Below are 24,981 nucleotides of genomic sequence, written 5' to 3'. Positions count from 1 at the left end.
TCGCCCGGCTGCCTCCTCCTCCCCGCGCTCGCCGCCGCCGCCGCCTTCTCCTCGGCTCCAGCCGCCCGGACCCCGCGTCCCCCGCGTCCCCCGCCTCCCGCCCCGGCCCCGCGATGCTGCTCCTGGCCGCCGCCTGCCTCGTGGCCTTCGTGCTGCTGCTCTACATGGTGTCTCCGCTCATCAGCCCCAAGCCCCTCGCCCTGCCCGGCGCGCACGTCGTGGTAAGCGGCCTCCTGTTGCTGCGGCCGGGCCGGGCCGGGCCCGAGGGACAGGGTCACCGGGACCTCCGGGGTCCGGGCCCGATCGCGGGTGGAGGAAGGGGGGGGGGAGGAAGTGGGGACGGGGAAGGGGGGGAGGTCGCGGCCGCCGGCCACCCTGGCGCTGCCCCTCCGGGCCGGGCGTCCGACCTCGGGGTCTGGCCCTCGGCCCTGCTCGCTCCTCCCGGTGCGCTTCCCAAATGGCACCTGGTGGGCCGAGTCCGTGGGGGAAGGGGAAGGGGGAAGGTGCCCCTTAACCCCCGGGGCACCCCCGGGTTGGGGAAATCGGGGTCCTCGGTTTACCCGATGCGCCCGCGGACGAGCTGAGAGGAACTTTGGGGAGACACCGCGGGGGTGTCGGTTTGCAAGGGAAGCAGGTGTTAACCCGGGAGGCACGGCAGGAAAAGGGGGGGGGTGGAGGGGGGGCGGGGTCCCGGCCCGGGGGGGCGGGGTCCCGGCGTCCGGGCGGGGCCGGGGCAGCCCGGGGACCCGGAGGATGGAGGGGGGAGTGACCGGACACCCACCGGGAAGCCACTCCGCCCGGGGAAAGCCCTCGCTCGCCCGCGGTGCCAGGTCGGCCGCTCCGGTCCGGGGCGGCCGTCTCCATCCCGGGCTCGCCTGGCCGCGCCGGGGGTGGGGTGGGGGACCGACCTGTGGACCGGGGCGGGGGGCGGTGCACCTGTGCCGGGCCCCGAGCCACCACCGGGCGCCGACAGGACCAGGACCAGGCCGGCCCGTGGGTTCCGCGCGCACCTGGACAAGGTCTGGCGAAGGAGGACGCAGTCCCCTGCGTTTCTCTCTCGTGAACCCACTGGTGTCTTCCCCACTCCAGACGTGGAAGGAAGGTGAGGCGCCAGGTGCATCCGCTCCAGAGGGGGAGGCAAGGCCAGGAGCCCCTTGACAGGCCTCCTGGCCTGTGTGCCCTCCCAGCCAGCCAGCCCAGCGGGGCTGTCCGAGGTGGAATCCTCAGAGCCAGGAGCAGGTGGCCCCTGCCTGGAATCCCAGCCACCCAGGAGGAGGCAGAGATCAGAGGACGGGGATTGGAGCCAGCCCCGGCAGACACGTCTGACAGCCTCTCACCTCCGCTTGCCCCGCTGGATGCTGAGATGGTGCTCAAGTGGCAGAATGCTAGCCTGGGGGGGGAGGGGGCGCTGAGGAAGCTCAGGGGCAGTGCCCAGGCCCCGAGTGCAAGCCCCAGTGTACACACACACACACACACACTGGATTCTTTCAGAACTTGTGCATGCAGGTAATACCATGGAAAATAGACAAGTTAAAAGCAAAGGCGGAATGAACTTTTTGACTCCGCCTTTAGGATGGTGCTGGTTGACCTTCACACCGGCCCACCTGTCTCCATAGAGCTCCAGGTCACAGGTGAGGAAGTGTGAGCAGCATCAAACGGGACAGCTGTAAACCGTGCATCCGATCACAACGACATATACCGTCCATACCTCTGAGCGGATGGGGGCATGGCACAAATAGCTCACACAGTGTGACCATCTCTTTGAGCGCCCTCAAGGAGTGTGAGGTGTAATACACTGGAGACTTGTCAGGAGTTGTGTAGTGTCAGGAGAGAAAGCGGTTTCCTTCCTTAAACCCAGTGGCAGCTAGAACCGCTTGGGGCTGTCTCCTGCTTGGTTTGTAGGACGGTTCTGTGCTCCTACTGCCTGCCCGCTAGCACGAGTGCCAAGCTTTGTGGCACAAACCACACGCTGGATGCCGATTTCAGTCCTCCCTCTTTTGGATTGACTGGGACCAGCAATCCTGGCAGGAAGCCATCCCAGGTGCCCTTAATAAGAGCTAGATAGTATAGTTAAAGAGGCAGGGACTTCTAAGCTGTATCTGCAGGGAATAGTGAGGAGTGACTTAGAAAAGAAAAAAAAAGGAGTTAAAGTTAAACCCACCTGGTTTCAGCTTATTGTCAGAGACATTGTCATGCAAGTACAATGTTTTTTCAGCCATCAGGATCAGATCACCTCCGATGCTTCTTAAACAAAATCCAGAAGGACATAGCCCAGAACTAGTCTAATTCTTAGCTTCCTCCTAAGTCTTTGGTGGCTTGATTAGAAAGAAGTTTCATATGATCCTTGATCCAGAAGCTCAAGTTAACTCCTGAGTTGGAGAAATGTTAAACAAGGCTGAAAGCCTTGTTTTCTGTTTCGCAGGAAGTCTTCACAGCCAGTTTACCTACATACCCTTTAAGAGAAAGGACAGCAGTAATGCCTATTATCCACATAATACATCAGATCAATCTTCTCAGTCATCCCGTAACTTCCACTTTCATTGATTTATGGCATAATCAATATAGAAATTTTAGTTTGGGGCATCAGATTTTTTTTTTCAGGGAAATGCGCGAGCTCATATACAATTCTGCAATTTATTTAGCAACTGCTTATGCAGAGGACTGTGCTAGGAATGAAGGAGGTTCGTTGGACTTGATGTTTATCTTTAAATAATGGGTAGTCTGGCCAGGGAGCCACCATATGTCTATAAATTACAGTCGGATGATGACAGGTGAATTCGGGACAGCAACAGATTCGGGGAAAGGGTTGCAGAGCAGGCTCTGCGGTGTGAGTCTGGGCGTGAGGCGATGTGAGGCGATGTGGGGCGATGTGGGGCGGAGTGACAGCTAAGACACCAGGGCCGCAAGTCAGAAACCATGCAGGATCATTTCTGGGAACCCTGCTGGGTGCGATGGAATTGTAATATCTGGCGAAATCTAATAAACCAAGACAAACCCATGAAATATTCAGATAGCTAAGACCTTAGGGACAACGTTTAGTCCAGGCAACAGCGATAATTCCTGTAGTAAGCTTTAGGGCATAGCAGGTTGACGTTAAAAAGAAAGGCGAGATGCCTGCAAGTAGTCCTATATACCTTTGTGTAGAAGGGGCTTTATGACATATTGTTCAAATTGTAGGATGGGAGGTGTTTCTTACAGCATGATTTATGTGTAATAAGAACGTATTTGAAGTAGTCCAAACATCTGCCTAGCGGGAAGTAACAAGTTTTGATACCGTTCTTTAATGCAATGTTGTGAGGCCTTATCGTTCTTCCACATAAAATCTGTCTCTCTCTCTCTCTCTCTCTCTCTCTCTCTCACACACACACACACACACACACACACATCTGGAGATCAACCCTGGCTCTTGTGAGTGCTAGGCGGAATCTTTCCCACTGACCTACATCGCTAGCCCTGTAACTTAACTTTTCTGTTTTGTTTTTGTTGTTGGCCAGTCCTGGGGCTTGGACTCAGGGCCTGAGCACTGTCCCTGGCTTCTTTTTTGCTCAAGGCTAGCACTCTGCCACTTGAGCCACAGCGCCCCTTCTGGACATTTTCTATATATGTGGTGCTGAGGAATCGAACCCAGGGCCTCATGTATATGAGGCAAGCACTCTTGCCACTAGGCCATATTCCCAGCCCCCGTAACTTAACTTTTCAAGATCGATCTTGCGTAGATGTGCACTAAGAAAATAGGATGTGCTTGCATTTAGAGTGGGAAGGAATACTTCTGAGCTACAGTTATGAAGCTCTGCTCCTCTAGTGAACTCAAAAAATTATTTTAGGCCTGTGGTTTATCATCAAACATTCAGCATTGGTTTATCATCAAACCCTGCTGACAGCATGATCTTTTCAGAGCTGTCCTTACTCCAAACATTGAGTTTGATGTAAAAGAAGCTATTAGGGCTAGAGGCATTGCTTAGATGAGCAAGCAAGTCGAGCAAGCACAAGGCCCTGAGTTCAAGTACCAGTATCTCGGGTGTGTTTTTAGAGCATGATGTCATTACGTTATGTTGCTTTCTGGTACTGCGCCATGCCAGGTAAAGGCTCACCACTGAGTTGGACCTCCCATCCCCTCACTGTTTAAATCAGCTTCCTGTAGAGGAGAAATTGTAAGTGCTAACATCCAATCGCTTTCATTCCTAGGTTACAGGTGGTTCCAGTGGCATTGGGAAGTGTATAGCTATCGAGTGCTATAAGCAAGGAGCATTTATAACTCTGGTGGCGCGAAATGAGGTAAGCCCTTCTGACTTACCCAGTGTGCGTAGAAGAGGCTGTGCTAAGTGTCTCAGCATTCAGACCTGGGCTGCAAAGGGCTCCACGCTTCCCTCATGGGAGGGGTGATTCCTGAATTACTGGTTCTTTTTTTGTATTGCGGCCAAGGACTTCTCTGTTGAAGGCAGAGCAGCTCTGCAGCTGTTGCTTTAGTGTTCTTCACTCATCAGGTACTATCGCCATAGATAGCACAGGTCTGGAGACAGGAGGGAAAGAGCTGCTTTCCTAGCCACAGGAACTCACATGTGCTGGCAGCTCCACAAACCTGAGAGTGTGTAGGTGTTCCTGCTCCTGGCGCTGATACCCCCCGGTGTGTAGGTGTTTATAACATTTCTGCAGGCTTTGCTAATGAAATGTACGTCCCCAGTGGAATCAGAATATCACAGGGCAGTCTTGTTCCTCCCAATGGATTTTTCCACATCACCTTGATGAAGGGTCAGTTTTTCTTAAGATCTATATTCCCCTTTCCCCCCTCATTCCTTTCTTTCCTTCCTTCTTTCCTTCTTTCCTCTCCTTTTCTTTCTCATTCCTTCTTCCTTCCCCTCCCTCCCTCCCTCCCTCCCTCCCTCCCTCCCTTCCTTCCTTTCTCCCTTTCTCCCTTTCCCCCTTTCTTTTTCTTTGTGTCAGTTACTGGGACTTGAGCTCAGGGTCTCGGCATTGTCCCTTTTGTTGTTGTTGTTCAAAGCCAACACTGTACTGGAGCCCTAGCTCTGCTTCTAGCCTTTTAGTGGCTAATTGGAGATAAGAGTCTCACAGGTTTTCCTGCAATCTCAGCCTCCTTTGTGTCTAGGATCACAGGGCTGAGACACCAGTACTTTGCATTCAGGGTCTGTATTTTTGGTTCAGCCTAGCTTTTTTGCTGGTTTATTGGAAATGGAGTTTTGAGGACTTTTTTCTGCCTAGGCCGGCTTTGAGCCTCTGTCTTCCAGATCTCAGCCTCCTAAGTAGCTAGGATTTTAGGTGTGGGCCACTGGCTCTTGGCATCACTTTATGAGTTTTTAACAAGGCTGATATTGGAAATAAGACCAGTGAATGGCATGAGCTGAGAGCGGGAAGCCCAGGCAGGCCGGCTCATTGCTACAGGAGAATGTGCACAAGAGCCTTCGGGAATGGAGAAGTTCTACTTTCAAATGTGACTCTTTTCGTTCCATATTTGGCAGTCACGGGAGTGTATCTTTATTAAATAGAACAATATCCTTTTGTTAAAGACACATTTGTGTCTGGAGAAGTCTCCTTTGTTCTTTGCAATTCTCTAATATATTTAATTTACTTCTAAGGCATTAATAGTCTGTAAACTGATACCTTAAAAATAAGCAAAACAAACCTGAGACTGGAAAAGTTGTGTAATTAGGTGGGTTGCTTTGCTGATCTTATCAGTGTTTTTTGGAAGTTGCCAGGCATGGGTTTGTCCGTCTCAGTTACATGAGAGTCATAGGTAGGAGAACCACTCTGTAGGCAAAAGCATGAGATCCTATCGGAGAAAGAAGCTAAACCAAAAAGGGCTGTGGGAGTGGTCCAAGTGGTAGAACATGAGCGGGAAGCCTAGAGTTCCGACTCAGTCCCTACAAAAGACAAAAGCATGGATCAGGTGACCATCAGCATGTGACTGTTTAGGAGGATTTGGAGGATCATTTGTTTTTCTGTTACTTTCTTTGTGGCCAATTTAAAATCCATTGTGATTACTTATTCATAACACATTTTATTTTGTTCTTGCATAGTCCGTGACCCATAGTTATTCGGTGGAAGTGCTGTTCTGTGTGCATCACAGAACAAGTGATTGTTATGTTTCTACCGGCACGCACACAGCCCTGTGGACGGTCATAGCTCTAATGGTTCTGTTTTGCTTCCAGGACAAGCTGCTGCAGGCGAAGAAAGAAATTGAGAAGTACTCCATTAATGATAAACAGGTAGAAGCACTGTTTTCTGTCACATTTTCTATACCTGTCCATACAGTTGCAGAAAGGAACAAAAGTTCTGCCTCACTAAGAGTAGATCATGGAAAGCAGCTATTATTTTCCTCATTAAAATAACATCTTGAAAGACTGGGAGGCCTGACTCAGCAGTACAGTGCCAGCCTAGCAAGCAGGAAGCCCCGAGTTCAAACCCCAGCACTGCCAAAAACAAATCAATAAAATACACATTGAACTTTGTAAAAAGGAATTTTTTTTTAATTGTCTAAAAGCTTCACACACATCCACAGATGCTTGGATAACTGAGTGTTTTATGTGAAAATGATGTCATCTCAGTTACTTACTTAATAGCCTTGACATAAACGCTTAAGAATTAAGGGTATTTAATTTTCCTGGGTCGTGGAACTTTTAGTGAAGAAAATGGATAAGCTTAATGTATATTTCGGTGGAAAACATAATGCCAAATGAATAAGTACACTGTGTGTGTGTGTGTGTGTGTGTGTGTGTGTGTGTGTGTGTGTGTATGACAAGTTTTCAACAGGATTTCCCTGTCGTTTTTTGAATCAAGCCCCCTTCCCCCGCTCCAAAATAGATTTAGAGATGGTTGCGTGTCCGTCAGGATAAATGTACGCCCCATCTTCAGACGGTGGGGCACCGCGGGCTTCCCCGGCGTTTCTCTGTTGTCGGGGGGTGGCATTCTTTTCCTGCCTTGGCCGGGAGTACTGCAGACACGATTCCTGTGCACGTTGCCTTGGGTGGGAAAGCTTTGGGAGTTTAGGACTGTGTCTCTGAAGCCCGTGACAGCGAAGGGTGCTAGCTGTACAAACTTGCCCACTTCCCCCATAGTGGTGGAGGGGAGAGGGGGGTAGAGCCCGGGCTCAGTGCTTGCCACCAAAGGCCTATGTTGTCTGGCGTTAAGGTCACGTGGGAGATGCGTGTCTTCCCTACCAGGGGAGGGGAGGGAACCTGGGCTAGGTGGGCTACGGTGAGCCCGACCCTTCGGCCTGCACAGACTTGTGGCGACCTACTAAGACAAGGCAGTATCTTGGGTGATTTTTATCCTGGTAATTTTCTAACAAATGGCACTCGGGTCTGTGTGGTAGAGATTGACAGCAAATGATGTCATACTCTCAGGAAATGCATAAAAAGGCCTATTTTAAAGTTAATCCTGTGATTTGTACCCCCTTTGAAAAAGTGGGTTTTTTGTTTTTTTTTTTTTGAGTAATAAGGTGTCACTAAAATCCACTTTGGGTTATATTACAGCAGAAGGTAAGCCCTCTAATCCAGAATGTTCTGTGTCTTGTTTGTGAAAGGGGGCTGTTTTGTTTTCTGAGTATTTAAGGAATTTGATCGGGTTCCTTTTTGTGTGTCTGTGTGCCAGTCCTGGGACTTGAGCTCAGGGCCTGGGCACTGTCCCTGAGCTATTGTGCTTTCTTGCTCAAGGCTTGCACTCTGCCACTTGAGCCACAGCTTCACTACCAGCTTTCCAGTGGTTAAATGGAGATAAGAGTCTCACAGACTTACTGCTTGCGCTGGCTTCGAACTGCAGTCCTCAGATGTCAGTCTCCTGAGCAGCTAAGATGACTCGTGTGGACCACCAATACAATACGCAGCTTGGGGTTCCTTTTAAGTGACAGTTTCTACATGTTACATTAAATCCTAAGGCAGTATATTCCCTCCCTCTCTCCCTTCCCTCTCTCCCTTCCCTCTTCCTCTTTCCCTCTTCCTTCCCCTATCCTGTCTCTGTCTCTGTCTCTCTCTCTCTCTCTCTCTTTCTGCTCCTCTTTTCCCTCCCCTACTCTCCCTTCTTGTCTTTTCTTCCCTGACATGGTCTCACTTTGATACTCAGCCTGGTCCCGATCTCCTAGGCTTAGGAAATCCTATCCTCCTGCCTCAGGCTCCCAAGTAACTGGGACTGCAGACATCCATCCCATTGAGTCAGCCCTTCAGTATGGTGTTTGGGAGCTGGGAAGAACGTTGGTCATCGCTGGCTTCTGGTTACCCTTATTTTTGGCTGTGGTGTCAGTCCCTATTCACTTGGCCTTGTGGCTTTGGGGCCTGTGGAAAGATGGGGAGTGCTTAGAAGAACAAACCTGCTTTCCCCACGGTGGTCAGGAAGCAACAAGATACAGAAAGGAGCCAGGATCCCAGTGTCTCCTTCAAGAGCATATTCTCAGTGACCTAAATCCTCTGTATAAGTGTCACCACCTCCCAGTTACGCCAGAGGCTGGTGGCCAAGCCTTCCATCCTTGGTGTAACGCTTAGCCTCACTATAGCACCAGATTCCCAGATGCTTGTCTGCTATCTCCAGTACCAATCTCATACTCCCCGCCCAAACAGGTACATACTGTCATGAGTGGTCCTGCCCAGTAATCCTGTAGTCAGCAGATTGGAAGCACTGCAATCTCTACATCTAGAAACCCGTCTTTGCCTTTGCATAGGAATGAATTGATTTTAATTTTTAAAAAAATTAAAGCAACCTTCAAATTATTTCAACACCTGCGTGTCTCTGATTATGTAATTGTCTTTTAACAGGTGGTTCTGTGTATCTCCGTTGATGTGTCTCAAAACTATAACCAAGTAGAGAATGTCATAAAACAGGTAAGAGACTGAGCTGATTGCACTTCATTCCTCAATTTTTTAATTAAATTTTATTGACAAGGTGATGTACAGAGGGGTTATAGTTGCATAATAAGGTAGTGAGTACATTTCTTGTCTTACTTGTTACACCCTCCCTCATTTTTCTTTCCCTTCCCTAGTTCAGATAAGCATATATACAATATCCAATGTACCAAAATCATACACAGTGACCACAAGGGGTACGCCAAAGGAAATTCACCTAGTACATTAAACATAACGACAACAATAACATTCTCTTGTTTACTTCTCTTGGAGTTTATTTTGCTTAGCCTCATCTTATATAATCATATGTACACAGCTGTTGAACTCTTGTGATCCTCTGATAGGTCTATCCTAGGCCTTTTTATGTTTATTTAGTAATTGTTTGGTTTTAGAGACATACTGTAAAGTCACTGACCAAAACATGGAACTACCATGTGAAAAGAAGTTTGTCATTTTACAGACATGATCTCTACTGTTCTCCCCCCCCACAACCACGTATCAGAGAGACTATGCGCCTTTGTTCTCTGTGTTCTAGGCTTGTCTCGCTCAACATTATTTGTTCAACATCTGACCATTTCCCTGCAAATGCCATTATTTTATCATTTCTAATCTCTATGTAGTATTACATTGTGTACATGTACCACATTTTTTTGATTCATTCATCTGTAGTGGGGCATCTGGGTTGTTTCCATATTTTTGGCTTTTGTGAATTGTGCACATTGCTCAACTTTTAAAATTGATTCTTAACATTTTGTTACATGCCTTGGAATTAGTAACTCTTCCTAACAGATTCAATAGGTTCATCATTTATTAGTCTTGATTTGCTACTGGGTGATTCTTTTCTTATTTATTTATTTATCTTTATTTGCCAGTCCTGGGGCTTTAACTCAGGGCCTGGGAACAATCCTTGAGCTTTTATGCTCAGGCTAGTGCCCTATCATTGCCGCTTCTGGCTTTTTCTGAGTAGTTAGAGAGAAGCATTTCACTGACTTTCCTGCCCAGACTGGCTTTGAACCAGGATCCTCAGATCTCAGCCTCCTAAATAGCTAGGATTGCAGGTATGAGCCACCAGCGCTGGGCTCTTCTTTTATGTCTGCTCTGATAAATGCTTTCCAGGCACAGGAGAAGCTGGGACCGGTCGACATGCTTGTGAACTGTGCAGGAATGTCGCTGTCAGGAAAATTTGAAGAACTTGAAGTTAGCATCTTTGAAGTAAGTGGAAGTATTTTCTTACTGGGGTAATCGCGTATGAAAAGTAGAACAAGCCTTGGGTAAAGGCTTCAAGAATGAAGTTGCCCAGAGCTGGTGGCTCAGGCCAGTAATCCTAGCTGCTCAGATGACTGCCATCTGAGGATGGGAATTAGAAGCTAATCTGGAAGGGACAGGGCCCAGGCCCTGAGTTCAAGCCCCAGCACCAACTCAAAACTAAAAAGAATGATACAGATAAATATATTTGGGTGTTTCTAGAGGCTTACGAACACTAGAAGAAGACAAAACAAGGTTTTGGTTTCTAAGCCCAAACTATTCAACCTTTAGAGCTTAGGCAAATCTTTAAATCTTGATTTTCTCAGTTGGACAATGAAAATGAAATACCAGATGTGACAGATTATTGCAGGGATTCAGTAAAACAGAATCTTTGTAAGTCAGCTGACACTGGTGTGTCAGATATCAGTGCTATTAAAAATCATTAACAACTGTTTGGTCTTCAAAAAAGTTGTACAAGGGCTGGGGATATGGCCTCGTGGCAAGAGTGCTTGCCTCATATACATGAGGCCCTGGGTTCAATTCCCCAGCACCACATATATAGAAAAATGGCCAGAAGTGGCGCTGTGGCTCAAGTGGCAGAGTGCTGGCCTTGAGCAAAAAGAAGCCAGGCACAGTGCTCAGGCCCTGAGTCCAAACCCCAGGACTGGCAAAAAAAAAAAAAAAAAAAGTTGTACAACAGTCATGCTAGAGGTCTCAAATCAAGATAACGCATCCTCTTATTTATATTTTAAGATGGGTTTGCCAAGGAACCGCCATTAGCAATATATTTCAGCACCAAAAAAGTGAGTGTTAAGTCTAAAAAAAGAAAAAAAAATTAAGGGCAAAACGTTTTGTAGTTAGCAATGGCCTAGCCATTTCTTTCTTCATGTTTTTTGTTTGTCTGTTTTTGCCAGTCCTGGGCTTTGGACTCAGGGCCTGAGCACTGTCCCTGGCTTCTTTTTGCTCAAGGCCAGCACTCTGCCACTTGAGCCACAGCGCCACTTCTGGCCATTTTCTATATATGTGGTGCTAGGGAATCGAACTCAGGGCTTCATTTATACGAGGCAAGCACTCTTGCCACTAGGCCATATTCCCAGCCCCTCTTTCTTCATGTTTTATTGAGCTTTCATTGTGGTAATGCGTTTTGGTTGCTTGACTCGGGAGCTAATTACTTTCCTGCCTTAGGAGGCTGAGATCCAAGGATCTCAGTTCAAAGCAGGAACTGGGTGGGAAAGTTCCATGAGTCTCTGTCTGATCTCCAGTTAATCAACAGAAAGAGGAGTTCGGAGGAGGGAGGAGAGGGAAAGAGAGGAGATAAGGTTTGACAGAGACAGAATGAGAGTGTGTGTGTGTGTGTGTGTGTGTGTGTGTGTGTGTGTGTGTGTGGTATTGAGTTTGTGTGTGTAGGTTTACATATGTGTAAGATGGCACAGAGTGAGAATATGCAGGAGAAAACTAGTTTTTTACCAAGTCTAGTACAGGTCTCATTGTGGAAGTAGCCTCCAGACAGTAGGTCCTGAGCATTGCTTCTTATTTGCGCAATCATTCAGTCATTCATTCTTTCACTCAGCGCATGGAGAAGAGACAGAATTCAACAGGACTAGAGGCTTCTGACCTTTCTCGCCTCCTGTGTCCCCTGTATTCTCCGCAGAAATTAATGAGCATCAATTACCTGGGCAGCGTGTATCCCAGCCGGGCGGTGATCACCACCATGAAGGAGCGCCGGGTGGGCAGGATCGTGTTCGTGTCTTCTCAGGCAGGACAGTTGGGGCTGTTTGGTTTCACGGCCTACTCGTCCTCCAAGTTTGCTATCAGGGGATTGGCTGAGGCCCTGCAGATGGAGGTGAGTTGTACTTGTGTCTCATTACCTCCTCTCGGCATATGGATAACTGTATGGTGTCACATTAGAGATTTATACAGTTGATGTTAATGGGACCATTAGCTCAGTCCTGAGTTTGTAGTTAACTTTTTTTTTTTTTTTTACTGCATGACGATGATATTTATGACAAAGGGAAAATAATTATGAAGTTTTAGTCTATTGCGTATGCCAAATGCTGGTGATATCTTCATAGTACTTTTGTTCTAATCTGCCTGAGTATGTTTAAGTTGGTTCAATATTTTTATTCTATATTCTCTATATACATATATTATTGTTCTACAGGGTGTTTCACAAAAAGGTCTGTCCTGATGATTGAATAATAGAATGAGTAAATGGTAACCTGGTTGAAGTGACACACACCTATGTAATGGCAGCCCTCCGGAGGCTGAGACGTTAGCATCAGGAGTTCAAAGCTGGCCTAAGTGCTACATTATGAATTCAGGGCTGGCTTGAGCTCTATAGTGAGACCCTGTAGGGAAGAACTTGAATCAAGAATTAATTCATTCTTAACTGTTAGAGAAGTCACCAAACTTGGAATTGGTTTCCATAAAAATGAGAGAGGTTTGTTTTTTTAATCATCTCTCCTACTGTTTGTATTTTCATGTCTTAAATGGTGAAGGAAGTGAGTGCCCTTTGTCAGTTACTAGAACATTTTAAAGGCCGTAGGGCTTCGCTTTAAAATAAATGTTGGTCAGTACGTGAGCCTTTCTGTGAGGTGGACCTCTGTGTGATTGCCACGTGGTATTGCTCAGGGTGCGTTACGTGTATGTCTACCTAGAATCGCATTCTGAGAACGGCAAGGTGAAAGTTTCTGTGGTAGCGTATACTGAAATCTAATCCCATTCGTGTTAAGCCTGGAAAGGGAATTTGTCATAGCTAGCCCTCTTACAATAGTTATGACTTTGGGAATCCTAGTTAAGAGTTTAGATCCGGGGTAAGCAAAATCTTTTTCTGTAAAGGGCCAGATAGCAAATATTTTAGGTCTCTGAATACCAGACGGTGTTTTGTCACAGTGACTGAAGTCTGCTGCTGCAACAAGAAAGCAGCTGTGGTAGACAGTATGTAAATGAATGTGTGTGGCTGCATTGCAATAAAACTTTATTTATACAAGCAGGCAGAGGACTGGATTTAGCTCACAAGCTATGATCTGCTGACCTGTGTTTGCAAGCTCTCCAGAAGAGACCTTGATAGTGTGTGACAAAAGTCTACATTGCCCAGATATTGGACAAGTTGTCTGGCTAGAGACTGAGTCCAATCACTTAGAGAACAATAGACTGTGCTGGTCTCTTATCAAATGATGTAGCCAAAGATTTTACTATTGTAATAATAGGTCACTAAAATATGCTCAGCCTATAGGACGTGTATGAAATTTCGAACAAAACTCTGGTCTGTCTTTTGCATTGTGTGCAAATTTCCTTTGTGAATTGCCCTTTTATTTGTATGATGGTTTGGGGAGGTATGTGAAGCCAAAGTTCTTCCACCACCAGATGGAAAGCAAACTTGAGTTTCCAGTGAATTCACGCGTTGCTCAAAGCCAGACAACTCCTTGGTGACAGAAACAATGAGACTCAAGCGTTTGGCAATAGATTGGTCTTTCTTGCAGACGGGGCGTCTGTAATTTAGGTTGAAGTTGCCCTGTTCATCTGGCTGTTGCTTCATTCCTTTACGTCCATCTTAGAATCCATGCTGGTGAATGTGTTTTGATGAAAAAAAAAAAAATGTACTCACTAGGGCTGTTTGTCCTCAGCCCTGTCTCGCAGAATGACATCAGGATTCAGTTATTTAGGGCAAAGTATATAATCTGGGTGGCCTGGTTTCACTCCAGGTAGAACTGGGATCCAATTCAAAAGAAAAGAGCCCGGCAGTGACCCAGAACCAGGTTCTCTCAGCCTCTGGAAGACAGTGTGATTTGCACACTGTGCATTGCTGCCCTAGACTTGGACTTCTGTCCATTAGTAATGTCATCACTTAAACCAAAAGCCAAAATAAATATGTACTGTGAAAGAGTGTGCTGGTTTGGGGGGGGGGGCGCATTGCTGGGAATATGGCCTAGTGGTAGAGTGCTTGCTTCATATACATGAAGCCCTGGGTTCGATTGCTCAGCACCACATATATAGCAAAAGCCAGAAGTGGCGCTGTGGCGTAAGTGGTAGAGTGCTAGCCTTGAGCAAAAAGAAGCCAGGGACAGTGCTCAGGCCCTGAGTTCAAGGACTGGTTAAAAAGAAAAAAAAAAAAAGGTGTGCTGTTTGGGGGGGATAGGAGGGTTGTGGGTAGAAATTTAATTTGGTCTTTCCAAACCTAGTAGAACTTGGATCAAACCTATTATTTTCCTAACAAGGTGGTAATAGTGTACTTTGGAAACTTGGTTAGTTTAGGCAGTTTCTGTGAAGGAATTGCTTTCACTAATCTGTTTGGCGTAATTAACTTCTAGGTTTTTTGTTGTTGTTTTTTTGTCAACGCCTCCGTGTTCCCAAACTAAAGTGGAACCCTAAAACTATAGATACAGGGGGTAAGTTTGAAGGAATGCTCTATTGCTTTTAACTTCTGCGCCAGGACCTTTTGATGCCCTTTATAAGATATAGTTTCCCTTTTCTCTATCTACCCTCCCATAATTCCTCCCTAGATGACTTTGGTTCCTTTTAATCATAAAAACAGGTTAGAGGGTGAATAGTCCATTCAGTAGCTGCTGAAAGTGGACTTTTGGCCGTGCTTAGAAAAAGGGAACAAAAAAAAAAAAGGGGGAACCATAAAGTCATTTTCCTGTTTCACTTATGAGATGACATGGGAAATTTAGTTGGTAAGAAATTTGATTGGTAGGATGTTGTGATCAAGACCAGAAGATAATCTGGACCAGAAGACTTCAAGCTATTTTTTTAAATTAAAGTTTATTGACAAGGTGTTGTGCAAAGTGGGCACAGTTACATAATAAGGCAGTGAGTACATTTCTTGTATCTTACACCCTCATTTTTCTTTCCCTTCCCTAGATCAAGTAGGCATATATACAGTATCCAGTGTACCAAAATCATATTCAATATACAGTAATCACGTAGGGTACACCAAAGGAAATTCACCTAGAACTTCAAATGTCATGCCAACAATAGAATCCTGTGTCCTTCTCTTGGAGTTGTTTTTTGTCAAGCTATTCTTTTAACTACAAGAGAAATTAGTGAGAGCAATCCTTTAAAACTAGAGTGAGTGTTCCTGATACAGATAATTTAACAGGGTTGTTGTTGGTTTGTGTTTTGTTTGTTTTAAATCATACAAATGTTAAGGAAACACAATATCTAACATTGAATATACCTGCTATCCACAAAAGTAGCATATTGGATGGTTAAATGGCCTCTATCTTTAAGTAGACCATGAGTGACCACTTAATTCATTTTTCTTTTTGCCGTTGGTCATGAGGCTTGAACTCAGGGCCTGGATGCTGTCCCTGAGCTTTTTCTACTGTGAGCCACAGCTCCACTTCCAGTTTTCTGGGTGGTTAATTGGAGATAAGAGTCTCAAGGACTTTTTCCTGCCTGGGCTGGCTTCAAACTGTAATCCTCAGTCCTCAGCCTCCTGAGTAGCTAGGATTTATAGGCGTGAGTCATCAACGCCCGACATTTACCAATTTTTTATTCTGTGGTGGTTGTTTTTTCTCTCAGTCCGTTTCATTAAGTCACTGTCTGAAAAACAAACAAGGGAGGAAAGGCTCCTTTCTCTCTCTCTCTCTCTGCCATACCTCACCCAGATCTATTTATTAGGATACGTTGGCTGGGAGATTACACACCTAGGCAGAATCAAGCTGTGTGCTCATAACCCTGCCTGTCTGTGCTGGAACAGAACCAACAGAGGCAACCTCCCATTCCCTGTTCACTTCCCAGGATGGTCTGACCAGGACTCTCCCCTCACTTCTCAACCTTGCTCTTTCCCAGTTGAATTTTGGAGTTGTGCTCTTCCCAGAAAACCTAGGAGAGGGGAAAAAAAAAAAAAAGGACTACAGGAAAAGTTAGGGCCTTGGGGACACCCCTAAAATCTGTTACATAGCAGTTTTTAGCCTGTTGGCAACTTGGCTCTCCTCAGAATTTCTAGGGGCCAGTCTTGCTGTCAGCTGCCTCTTCTGACTAAATCCCCTCCTACACGGCTTCACAAGGGCTGGAAAGTAAGCAAATGGCAAGTGCAGATCGTGGCAAAGTGCTTCCCGTGGGCTCAGGCAGAGGAGCTTTGACAGAAGGTAGGGGAGGGAGCTGCTTGGTGTAAATATCGGGTGAGGTTGTGTTCAGGGGGCTTTGCTGGGCTAGATCAAGGGTGAGGATGCATTTTTCCTGCGCTCCCACAGGAGGGGCAGGGGCTGGTAATGCGGGAACTTCTCTGGGAGTGGGTAGAGTTCTTGCCTTGGGTTTGGAGACCTCAGATGGGTAGAAGGGAAGGGATTTGGGGCTGGGGATATAGCCTAGTGGCAAGAGTGCCTGCCTCGGATACACGAGGCCCTAGGTTCGATTCCCCAGCACCACATATACAGAAAACGGCCAGAAGCGGCGCTGTGGCTCAAGTGGCGGAGTGCTAGCCTTGAGCGGGAAGAAGCCAGGGACAGTGCTCAGGCCCTGAGTCCAAGGCCCAGGACTGGCCAAAAAAAAGAAGGGAAGGGATTTGAATGATCCCACACTTACACTGTAACAGAGTCTGGGAGCAAGGAAACACTGGCAGCCATGATCATTGCGTAGGTCATGGGGCCTCTTTCCTGTCAGCATCATGCTTCCGTGTCAGCTGTTTTCTGGTTGGGAGATGAGGGAACGGATCGCTTTTGCTGTCTCACATAAATCATTTCCACGTTGCTCGTTTTCCAGACTCCCCCCGACCATGTGCAGGTAGGTCCGTGAGGGTGAGGTTGGACGTGGCGTTGCGTCATCTGTACGACGGGGGTAAACCTTGCTTCTGTGCTGCAGGTGAAGCCGTATAATGTGTATGTGACCGTGGCCTACCCCCCAGACACCGACACGCCCGGCTTGGCCGAAGAGAACAAAACAAAGGTCAGGATTTAAGATCACGGATGTTGTGAACCCCTTTCTGATTTTCTCTGTCCGCTTCCACCCGCTGTCACTCACTACCAGTCAACGGGGAGGACCAAGTGCCCAGTACACAGCACCCAGCCAGGCCCCGAGGGCTCTGCCGTTCTTCAGGAACAGTGTCCTCCCTCCCCTCTTCTTTCCTCTCCTCCTTAATCCCCTTCTCTTGACATTTGATGTCATTCTTTTTGTTAAACTTTCATCAAGGTGATAGATCATCAGATGTCCAACATCACTCTGTGGTATCATTTCTTCCACTCTTGATTCTTGCTCTGCAGAAGCAACATTTATTTATTCATTTTTGGCCAGTCCTGGGGCTTGAACTCAGGGCCTGGGCACTGTCCCTGGCTTCTTTTTGCTCAAGGCTAGCACTCTACCACTTGAGTCACAGCACCGCTTCCGGCTTTTTCTGCGTAGGTGGTGCTGAGGAATCGAACCCAGGACTTCCTGCATGCTAGGCAACCACTCTACCACTAAGCCACATTCCCAGCCTGTTTTTTGTGTTTTTTTTTAATACTGATCTTAGGACTTGAACTCAGGGCTTGGGGCACTGTCCCTGAACTTATTTTACTCAAGGCTTGCATTTTACAGAGTGCCACTTCTGACCTTTTTTTTTTTTTGGCAGGGAGGCCTTCTGAGTAGCTAGAATTTTAAATGTAAGCCAACAGCCCAGCAAACGCAGCCTTTATTAAAAACATACATACCCATGTTTCTGTATTCTTTAAAATTTTAGATTTAGGAAATATTTATTGATTCATGCAGTTGAAGAGAAAAATTTTAAGACTCCAATTGTCCATTCCCTGTGTTCTCCCCATATAAACTCTGTTTCTATATTACTTACGCTTGCATTTTTCTACAGTGACATTTCTTTTTTTTGCCTTTCCATGCATTTAACTTTGTATGTATCTGTAACGTACTCAACCCCAGGCCAGACAGAAGCAAAAATTTCCTTCTGACTCATTTGAACACACGGGGCTTAATGTTATTTTCATTTTCTTTTCACTGGAAGAATTTCACCAGAATTTCTCCTGCTGTATCCTAGACTTAACTGCTCGCCAATGGTTTAGACATTTCTCTTCTATCAAACTCTAGGTTTCTTTTCCCATTTCCTCTTCTCGGTGAAAGCGTCTCCACTTTTGTCATGTACCATTTTTGATGGAGCTTTCGTAGTTTTCCTGAGAAATGATACTTTTGGTTGCCTCTACAACTCTGTGAAGAAACAGTATAATGCTTGAACAGAGTCTGTGTTCAGAGAGCTGGATCCGAATGTAGGTGTTGGCCTGGGAGGACATCTGCTCTCGACACAGGGTCCAGCCTGGACATCCGCGCCGTCTCTCAAGTGTCTGGCCAGCAGGGAGGGGTCCCAGAGGGCCCTTTCAGCCCTTGTGTGCAGTGCTGTGTTCTCCAGCTGCGGTGGCCCTGCTTGGGTCCGAGGCCACAGCGGGCCCATCAAGAACACCTCGGGCTTCTTGCTTCAGCAACTGGCCTAATGTTCTGTGGTAATTGGCTAGAAACTGGCTCGGAATCCAGATGGGCCTTGTTCTAAAAATAGGAATCTGTTGAAAGGTAGAAAATCAGAATAAAGTATTAATTAGGGCAGGGGAAGCTAAGACTTGCTTGTTTTTAACATAATGGGCAAAATGGCATTGATGTATGTGTACATTTTTTTTCCACTTTTCAGCCTTTGGAGACTCGTCTGATTTCAGAGACCACAGGTGTTTGCAAACCAGAGCAAGTGGCCAAACAAATTGTCAAAGATGCTATCGTAAGTTACAGCCTCGTTTTGTTTCCTGTACTGTGTCTCTATAGAGTGTATTTCTGAAAAGAGACTTACCCGAGGGCTTATTTCAGAACAAAAATTATTTTATTTATTTATTTTTATTTTTTATTTCTTGTTGCCAGTCCTGGGCCTTGGACTCAGGGCCTGAGCACTGTCCCTGGCTTCTTTTTGCTCAAGGCTAGCACTCTGCCACTTGAGTCACAGCGCCACTTCTGGCCATTTTCTGTATATGTGGTGCTGGGGAATCGAACCCAGGGCTTCAGGTACATGAGGCAAGCGCTCTTGCCACTAGGCTATATCCCCAGCCCCTCTGGCCATTTTCTGTATATGTGGTGCTGGGGAATCGAACCCAGGGCTTCAGGTACATGAGGCAAGCACTCTTGCCACTAGGCCATATTCCCAGCCCCCAGAGCAAAAATTATTGCAATATTTTGGTCGGATTCATCAGAGCTACTCTCAGACGGTAGTTTTCTTCCCTTCAACTCTTTTATAGGTTCCATCTTAGTACTCAGCTCCTGCAAGCTAAATGTATGCTTTACTATCAGGAACAGAATTTACCAGCAAGGATGTCTGCACCTTCAGCTATTAAAGAAGAGAAATAAGCCGGGGCCAGTGGTTCATAACGCCTATAATCCTAGCTACTCAGGAGGCTAAGGATTGTATTTGAAGCTAGCCCTGGGAGGAAAGTTCATGAGATTCCTATCTCTAATAAACTACTTAAAGCCAGAAGTGGTGTTGTATCTCAAGCAGTAGAGTGCTAGCCGAGAGAAAAAGCGTCTCGGCCGCAGCGCTCAGGCCCCGAGTTCAAGCCTCAGGACTGGCACAAAGAGAAAAAAGAAAATAAGACCTAGAGATGTGGGGCAAACAATACATATTACTTATGGCTCATGCGTTCCTTTTCTTCCTCTCCACAGTTTTAGACTGTTTTCCTTTGGCCAGGCTCCCTGAGGAAAGTCTTTATTTTCTTTCCTCTCCCTGCTTTCTGTTCTTATTTCCCCCTAAAGTTAACTCACGAGCAGAGCCAGCCTGCCAAGCCCATCATTCCATCATGCTCTTTTTCAGCTACTGAGTTTGCTGGGAATGAGAAATGGTATCCTTAGAAACTGTGTGCTGTTTTGAAAAGCCACGTATATGTGCCACGGCATTCTTATTAACCCGCATGAAGAAAAATGTGCATTTCTGAGCCCCTCCCACCCCGACTGAACCCCACCCCCACCCCCACCCCCCCAGGACCACTGTTACACGAGGCGTCCACGCACGAGGGTAGCGGAAGGACTGTTGAGTAATAGGCTGGGCTGACAGAATACGAGAAATAGCACCCTCTATAAAATACATACAGCGGTTGTTCAACTTTGCCCGATGGACTTTATAAACACAGGCCCAAGGCCCAAGTGGTTTTTCCTGCATCGTTTTAGTCAAAGCAAACACACTCAGGATTTTCTATCTTAAATAGCTCTTCTGATTTTGCCAAGATTCATTTCAGATTCCGGGGCTTAAAAAGTTTCCTTCTGTTGACCTACCCTCTTGTAAATTATTATTATTTTTTTACTCTTTTTTTTTTTTTTGGCCAGTCCTGGGCCTTGAACTCAGGGCCTGAGCACTGTCCCTGGCTTCTTCCCGCTCAAGGCTAGCACTCTGCCACTTGAGCCACAGCGCCGCTTCTGGCCGTTTTCTGTATATGTGGTGCTGGGGAATCGAACCTAGGGCCTCGTGTATCAGAGGCAGGCACTCTTGCCACTAGGCTATATCCCCAGCCCCCTCTTGTAAATTATTGACAACCCGAGGAAACTTTTGCTTACATAGCTTATATTTATCCATGTCTGCTGTATTAGAAATTGAAATCATGATTTAATTTTGTTTTTGTTTTGTTTTGTTTTGTTTTGTTTTTTGGCCAGTCCTGGGCCTTGGACTCAGGGCCTGAGCACTGTCCCTGGCTTCTTCCCGCTCAAGGCTAGCACTCCGCCACTTGAGCCACAGCGCCGCTTCTGGCCGTTTTCTGTATATGTGGTGCTGGGGAATCGAACCTAGGGCCTCGTGTATCCGAGGCAGGCACTCTTGCCGCTAGGCTATATCCCCAGCCCCTTGTTTTTGTTTTTAATGAGAACGAATCAATTTGATTTTTTTTGTATGTATGTCGCCAGTACTGGGGCTTTGAACTCAGGGCCTTGCTTAAGGCTAGCACTCTACCACTTGAACCACAGCTCCATTCCTGGCTTTTTGCTGGTAAATTGGAGATAGAGTCTCATAGATTTTTCTAGCGTCTCATAGAAATTTTTTCATGGATTTTTCTGCTAGTTTCAAACCACAATTCTTAGATCTCAGCCTCCTGAGTAGTTAGAATTATGGGTGTGAGCTACTAGCATTCAGCTCTTTCAAATTTTAATGTGAAATATTTTACAAAAGTTCTCTTCCAAACGAAAATGCAGTGAATAGAGGGGCACCATTTTGTCTTTTTACTGGTTTCTCCGTAGTCTTATTAACAGAAGATTTCTGGGTCTCAAGGCTGCTTCTGGGCTTAAGCTGTTGTAATATGCAGTTACATATCATTTTTATTGCAGCCTTTGAAGAAAATCTGACCTGACACAGGTATATTGCTTGAAAAGGAAGAAGCATTTTACTAGGTTTTTCAGATAATGAGGGGCATAATTTTCTTTTTCTTTTTTTTTTTGAGCTTTTATAAATTCAAACTTGACAAGTGGTAGTTTCTCAAAGGCTAGGTCCAGTGTGAAAATGGAAAAAACCGCATCAGTGAACTTTTTGTTCTTTGTGGCATTAAAATCCATCAGTCTGCTTTGTGCTTTTAACACCATTCATGATTTTGTAACATGCATTAGTCATTTGGAAAATATGAGTTCCCCAAACCAAAAAAAAAAAAAAAAATCACATTCATTAGCATCACTGCTGATCTTATCCCGAAAGCATGCATTGGAAAGCCAGTACTCCCACTGTGACAGATGCAACTGTTCAACCATCTTTTTTCTTCCCCCCTTCAAAGCTCTCAGATCCAACACTGCCCACAAACAGCGCAGGTTGTTTTCCTCAAAGCAACAGGCTCCCTTCATTCATCCTTTTCCAACCGTGGACCCAGGTCTGAATGTCTCTGGGTTGTCTGCGGCGATACGTTTTTCTCCCCATAGGAAACGGTGTCTGTTGGGAGACTTGACTCTGGAACAGCTGTAAAAGGGCCCGTCTTTGAGGCAGCTAGCCTCCTCTGGTACTCAGAAGTAAGGCAGAAGCAGTGCGAATTTCTCACTGGCCCCATGAGAACAGGCTCCCCATTCCACAATCCAAAGATCTCAGGAGGCTGAGATCTGAGGGTCTCTTGTTTCATACTGGGCTAGCCTGGACCTTGATCCTCCTATTTACACGTACTTCTCCGCCGGGATGACAGGTACCTACCGTCATGCCCCGCCTTTTATTGCTTGAGATGGAGTCTTTTACCATGTCCCCTGCTTTTTTATTGGTTGAGATGGAGTCTCAGTAACGTTTTTGCCTGGGCTGGCCTCTGACTGAGATTCTCCTGAGTAGCTGGGGTTACAGAGGTGGATCACTGCAGCCAGCAGCCTGTGAAAAGCTCTTTATAGGTGGTATTTGTGTGTTGATTCTGCTAGCGCTGTGGCAGTGGCTCCCCCTCCCTTTGGAGACAACTGAGTTGTGCTGTGCTCCGCAGTGCTGCCCACCAGTGCGTATCACTAGCACGCAGAAATGATGTCACCGGATTAGGACGTCATTGGGAGGCCCCTGGAGATCTAGAGAACTGCCCTCGTTCGGTGCTTTGTTACCAGCCTGCCCCATCTGATGTAAATGAACACATCCGTCGTTCTCCATGTTAAACCCATGGCTTAAAACTTAACTACCCATCGGTCTCTTCTCTTTCTCTTCTAGCAAGGAAATTTTAATAGCTCCATTGGCTCAGATGGGTACATGCTCTCCTCCCTAACCTGTGGGATGGCTCCAGTAACGTCTATCACTGAAGGACTCCAGCAGGTGAGCTCAGTCTGCACCAGCAGATGGATGGATAGATGGATGGACAGACAAACAAGCTGAAGTTTAGCTTTCAGCCTTCTCTTGGAAAAGCAGGAAGTCTAGCCCGTACAGTGGCTGCATTGTCAGCAGGCAATAATCAGTGGGGATGAGCGTCAGCTGCTCCCGCAGACCAGAGCGCAGCTCCTCCCCTCAAGCCCTTCGTCTGTAATCACCTCCCCCCCCCCCCCCCCGCCCCACTCCCATACATTGGAGCTCTGTTTCTAAATTGTAAGCCTGCCTTGCATGAAACCCGCAGGGTTTCCAGTGCCACTGGATTAAGCTTCAGTTCCAGCGCGTGGTATAAGCCCTCCCACCCGCTAGCCTGCGCACCTGAAGATATCCTTGGCTGTGTTCTCTTTATGACTTCTGGGTGTTATTAGGTCTTCAGTTCCCCACTGACATTTGTCAGATCTCCTCCAGGGACACTTAGAGAGACCAGATCTTAGGTCAGTGTCGTCCTCAAGGAGGAATCCCTGCGGGGAGGAGCCTGGGAGGCGGTGCATCACAGATGCCTGGCTGCCCGCTTCCTTCCGCTTCCTGCTGGTCCTGAGCACCCGGACTCTGCTTCTCTTCTGCCCGGGCTTCCATGCTTTCTGTAGCCCGTGCCCGTGTCTTTCTGTGATCCCTTCCCGCAATTACCACTTCTACTAGCTTTCTGGAAACAAGATGGGGGGAGGGAAGTTGGGGGAGTCCTCACTTACTTGGACGTGTGTGTCCTTCTCTGCGTAACCTTTTCCCAATTCCCATGCAGAATTGTTTTAGTGAGTGTGCACTAATGGAAAGGTAAATGGGATATGGCTCATGGCTGCCTATGCCTTGAAATAGTAATTACCTTTCTATCTATTTGATTGTCTTGCCAGTTAACAAATAAGCTCAAGCCAACTCTCACCCTAGCTACTCAGGAGACTGAGGCTGAAGGATTCCTTCAGTCCAGGAGTTTGAGACTAGCCTGGGCAATGTAGTGAGACCTTGTCTCAGTCAATAGACTTGAGAGATGATGGCGATGGGCTTTTCTCATCCCAGTATTCTTTGTGCTTAGCCTAGAGGCTTACCCTTCTGCTCAGAACATAAAGCTTAGCCAAACAAGCCTTAGCTGCAGTATGGCTGTTTGAGGTGCTGGGATGGACATTCCCTTGCTATTATAAAATTGCCTGTTTTGAATAGTACAACATACTGTCACTGCTAAGAACACCTATTTTTTGTTGTTTTGTTCTTTGGTATTTGTCGGGGGGGAGGTGTCAATACTAGGACTTGGACGTAAGGCCTGAGCTCTGCGCTATCTCTTAGTTTTTTCACCCAAGGCTGGCACTCGGCCACACCGATCTCAGCCTCCCGCGTAGCTGGGATTACAGGCATGAGCCACTGGTGCCCAGCTATTCTTGCCTTTTATTCTGTCTCTGGCAGCTCCGGGTTATGCACTTACACACAGGAGAAGTGTTGTGTTCTCACCACACACAGTTTTCCTGCTACTCCTCCATGGAGCAGATTAGAAGCATGGCCTAGAAACTATGGACAAGAGACCTTGAAATGAACCATTGTACTGTTTTTGTCGGGTGAGCTAACAGGTCTGTCTTTATCTTTGCAGGTGGTCACCATGGGCCTTTTCCGCACGATTGCTTTGTTTTACCTCGGAAGTTTCGACAATATAGTCCGTCGGTGCATGGTTCAGAAAGCAAAGTTGGAAATTGCAGACAAAACTGCCTGATTCCTTACCCCCTCCGACAAAAGACTTTGCAAATAATTTGAACAGCTTGCTGCTACATGAGACTCAACTTTTTGGCCAACAGACTCCTCTGTCTTGTTTTTGACTATGTGAAACTGAACCGGTGCTCTTCAGAAAGCCGGTGACAAGCAAAGGGATAGGAATTTAAGTCCAGACACTTTTGACTGACACTATGCAAATGCGGGCTGGGAGACGTGGGTTTTCTGGGCTCTGAGGGGGCCCATTGTAGTGTGAGAACCATAGCAGGTGCACAGGGTAAAGAATAGAAAGGTAATTCAGATTTTTCCTATTTATTCTTTTTGTTTTGTTTGTTTTGTTTTTAAGTTCCATAGAGATCAAGTCTAGCCATCCTTGACTGCCCACTAGAAGGTCTGAAGGTTTTGTTGTGGTAGTTGTTAAGCTTTTCCTTTGTCTTTGAACTTGATTGTGTGTGT

General features: G+C 46.6%; 1 protein-coding gene across 2 annotated transcripts; it reads left to right on the top strand.

The window, feature by feature from the left end:
• Window positions 1–24,981, top strand: Kdsr (3-ketodihydrosphingosine reductase). Of its 2 annotated transcripts, XM_048363010.1 has the most exons (10): window positions 7–221; window positions 4,186–4,275; window positions 6,165–6,221; window positions 8,760–8,825; window positions 9,963–10,058; window positions 11,743–11,934; window positions 16,899–16,982; window positions 18,700–18,783; window positions 22,684–22,785; window positions 24,410–24,981. In XM_048363010.1, exons 1-10 carry the CDS (start codon window positions 114–116, stop codon window positions 24,527–24,529), a joined length of 999 nt encoding a protein of 332 aa, XP_048218967.1. In that variant the 5' UTR covers window positions 7–113; the 3' UTR covers window positions 24,530–24,981. The 2 variants fall into 2 exon arrangements, with proteins under 2 accessions (XP_048218968.1, XP_048218967.1); XM_048363011.1 differs by lacking the exons at window positions 22,684–22,785; window positions 24,410–24,981 and adding an exon at window positions 19,206–19,280 and having other exon boundaries at window positions 1–221; window positions 18,700–18,866.

This window comes from Perognathus longimembris, chromosome 15 (assembly GCF_023159225.1).
Source record: "Perognathus longimembris pacificus isolate PPM17 chromosome 15, ASM2315922v1, whole genome shotgun sequence".
NCBI lineage: Eukaryota > Metazoa > Chordata > Mammalia > Rodentia > Heteromyidae > Perognathus > Perognathus longimembris.
Note: the sequence above shows the minus strand (reverse complement) of the source record. Positions and strands in the feature narration are given on the sequence as shown.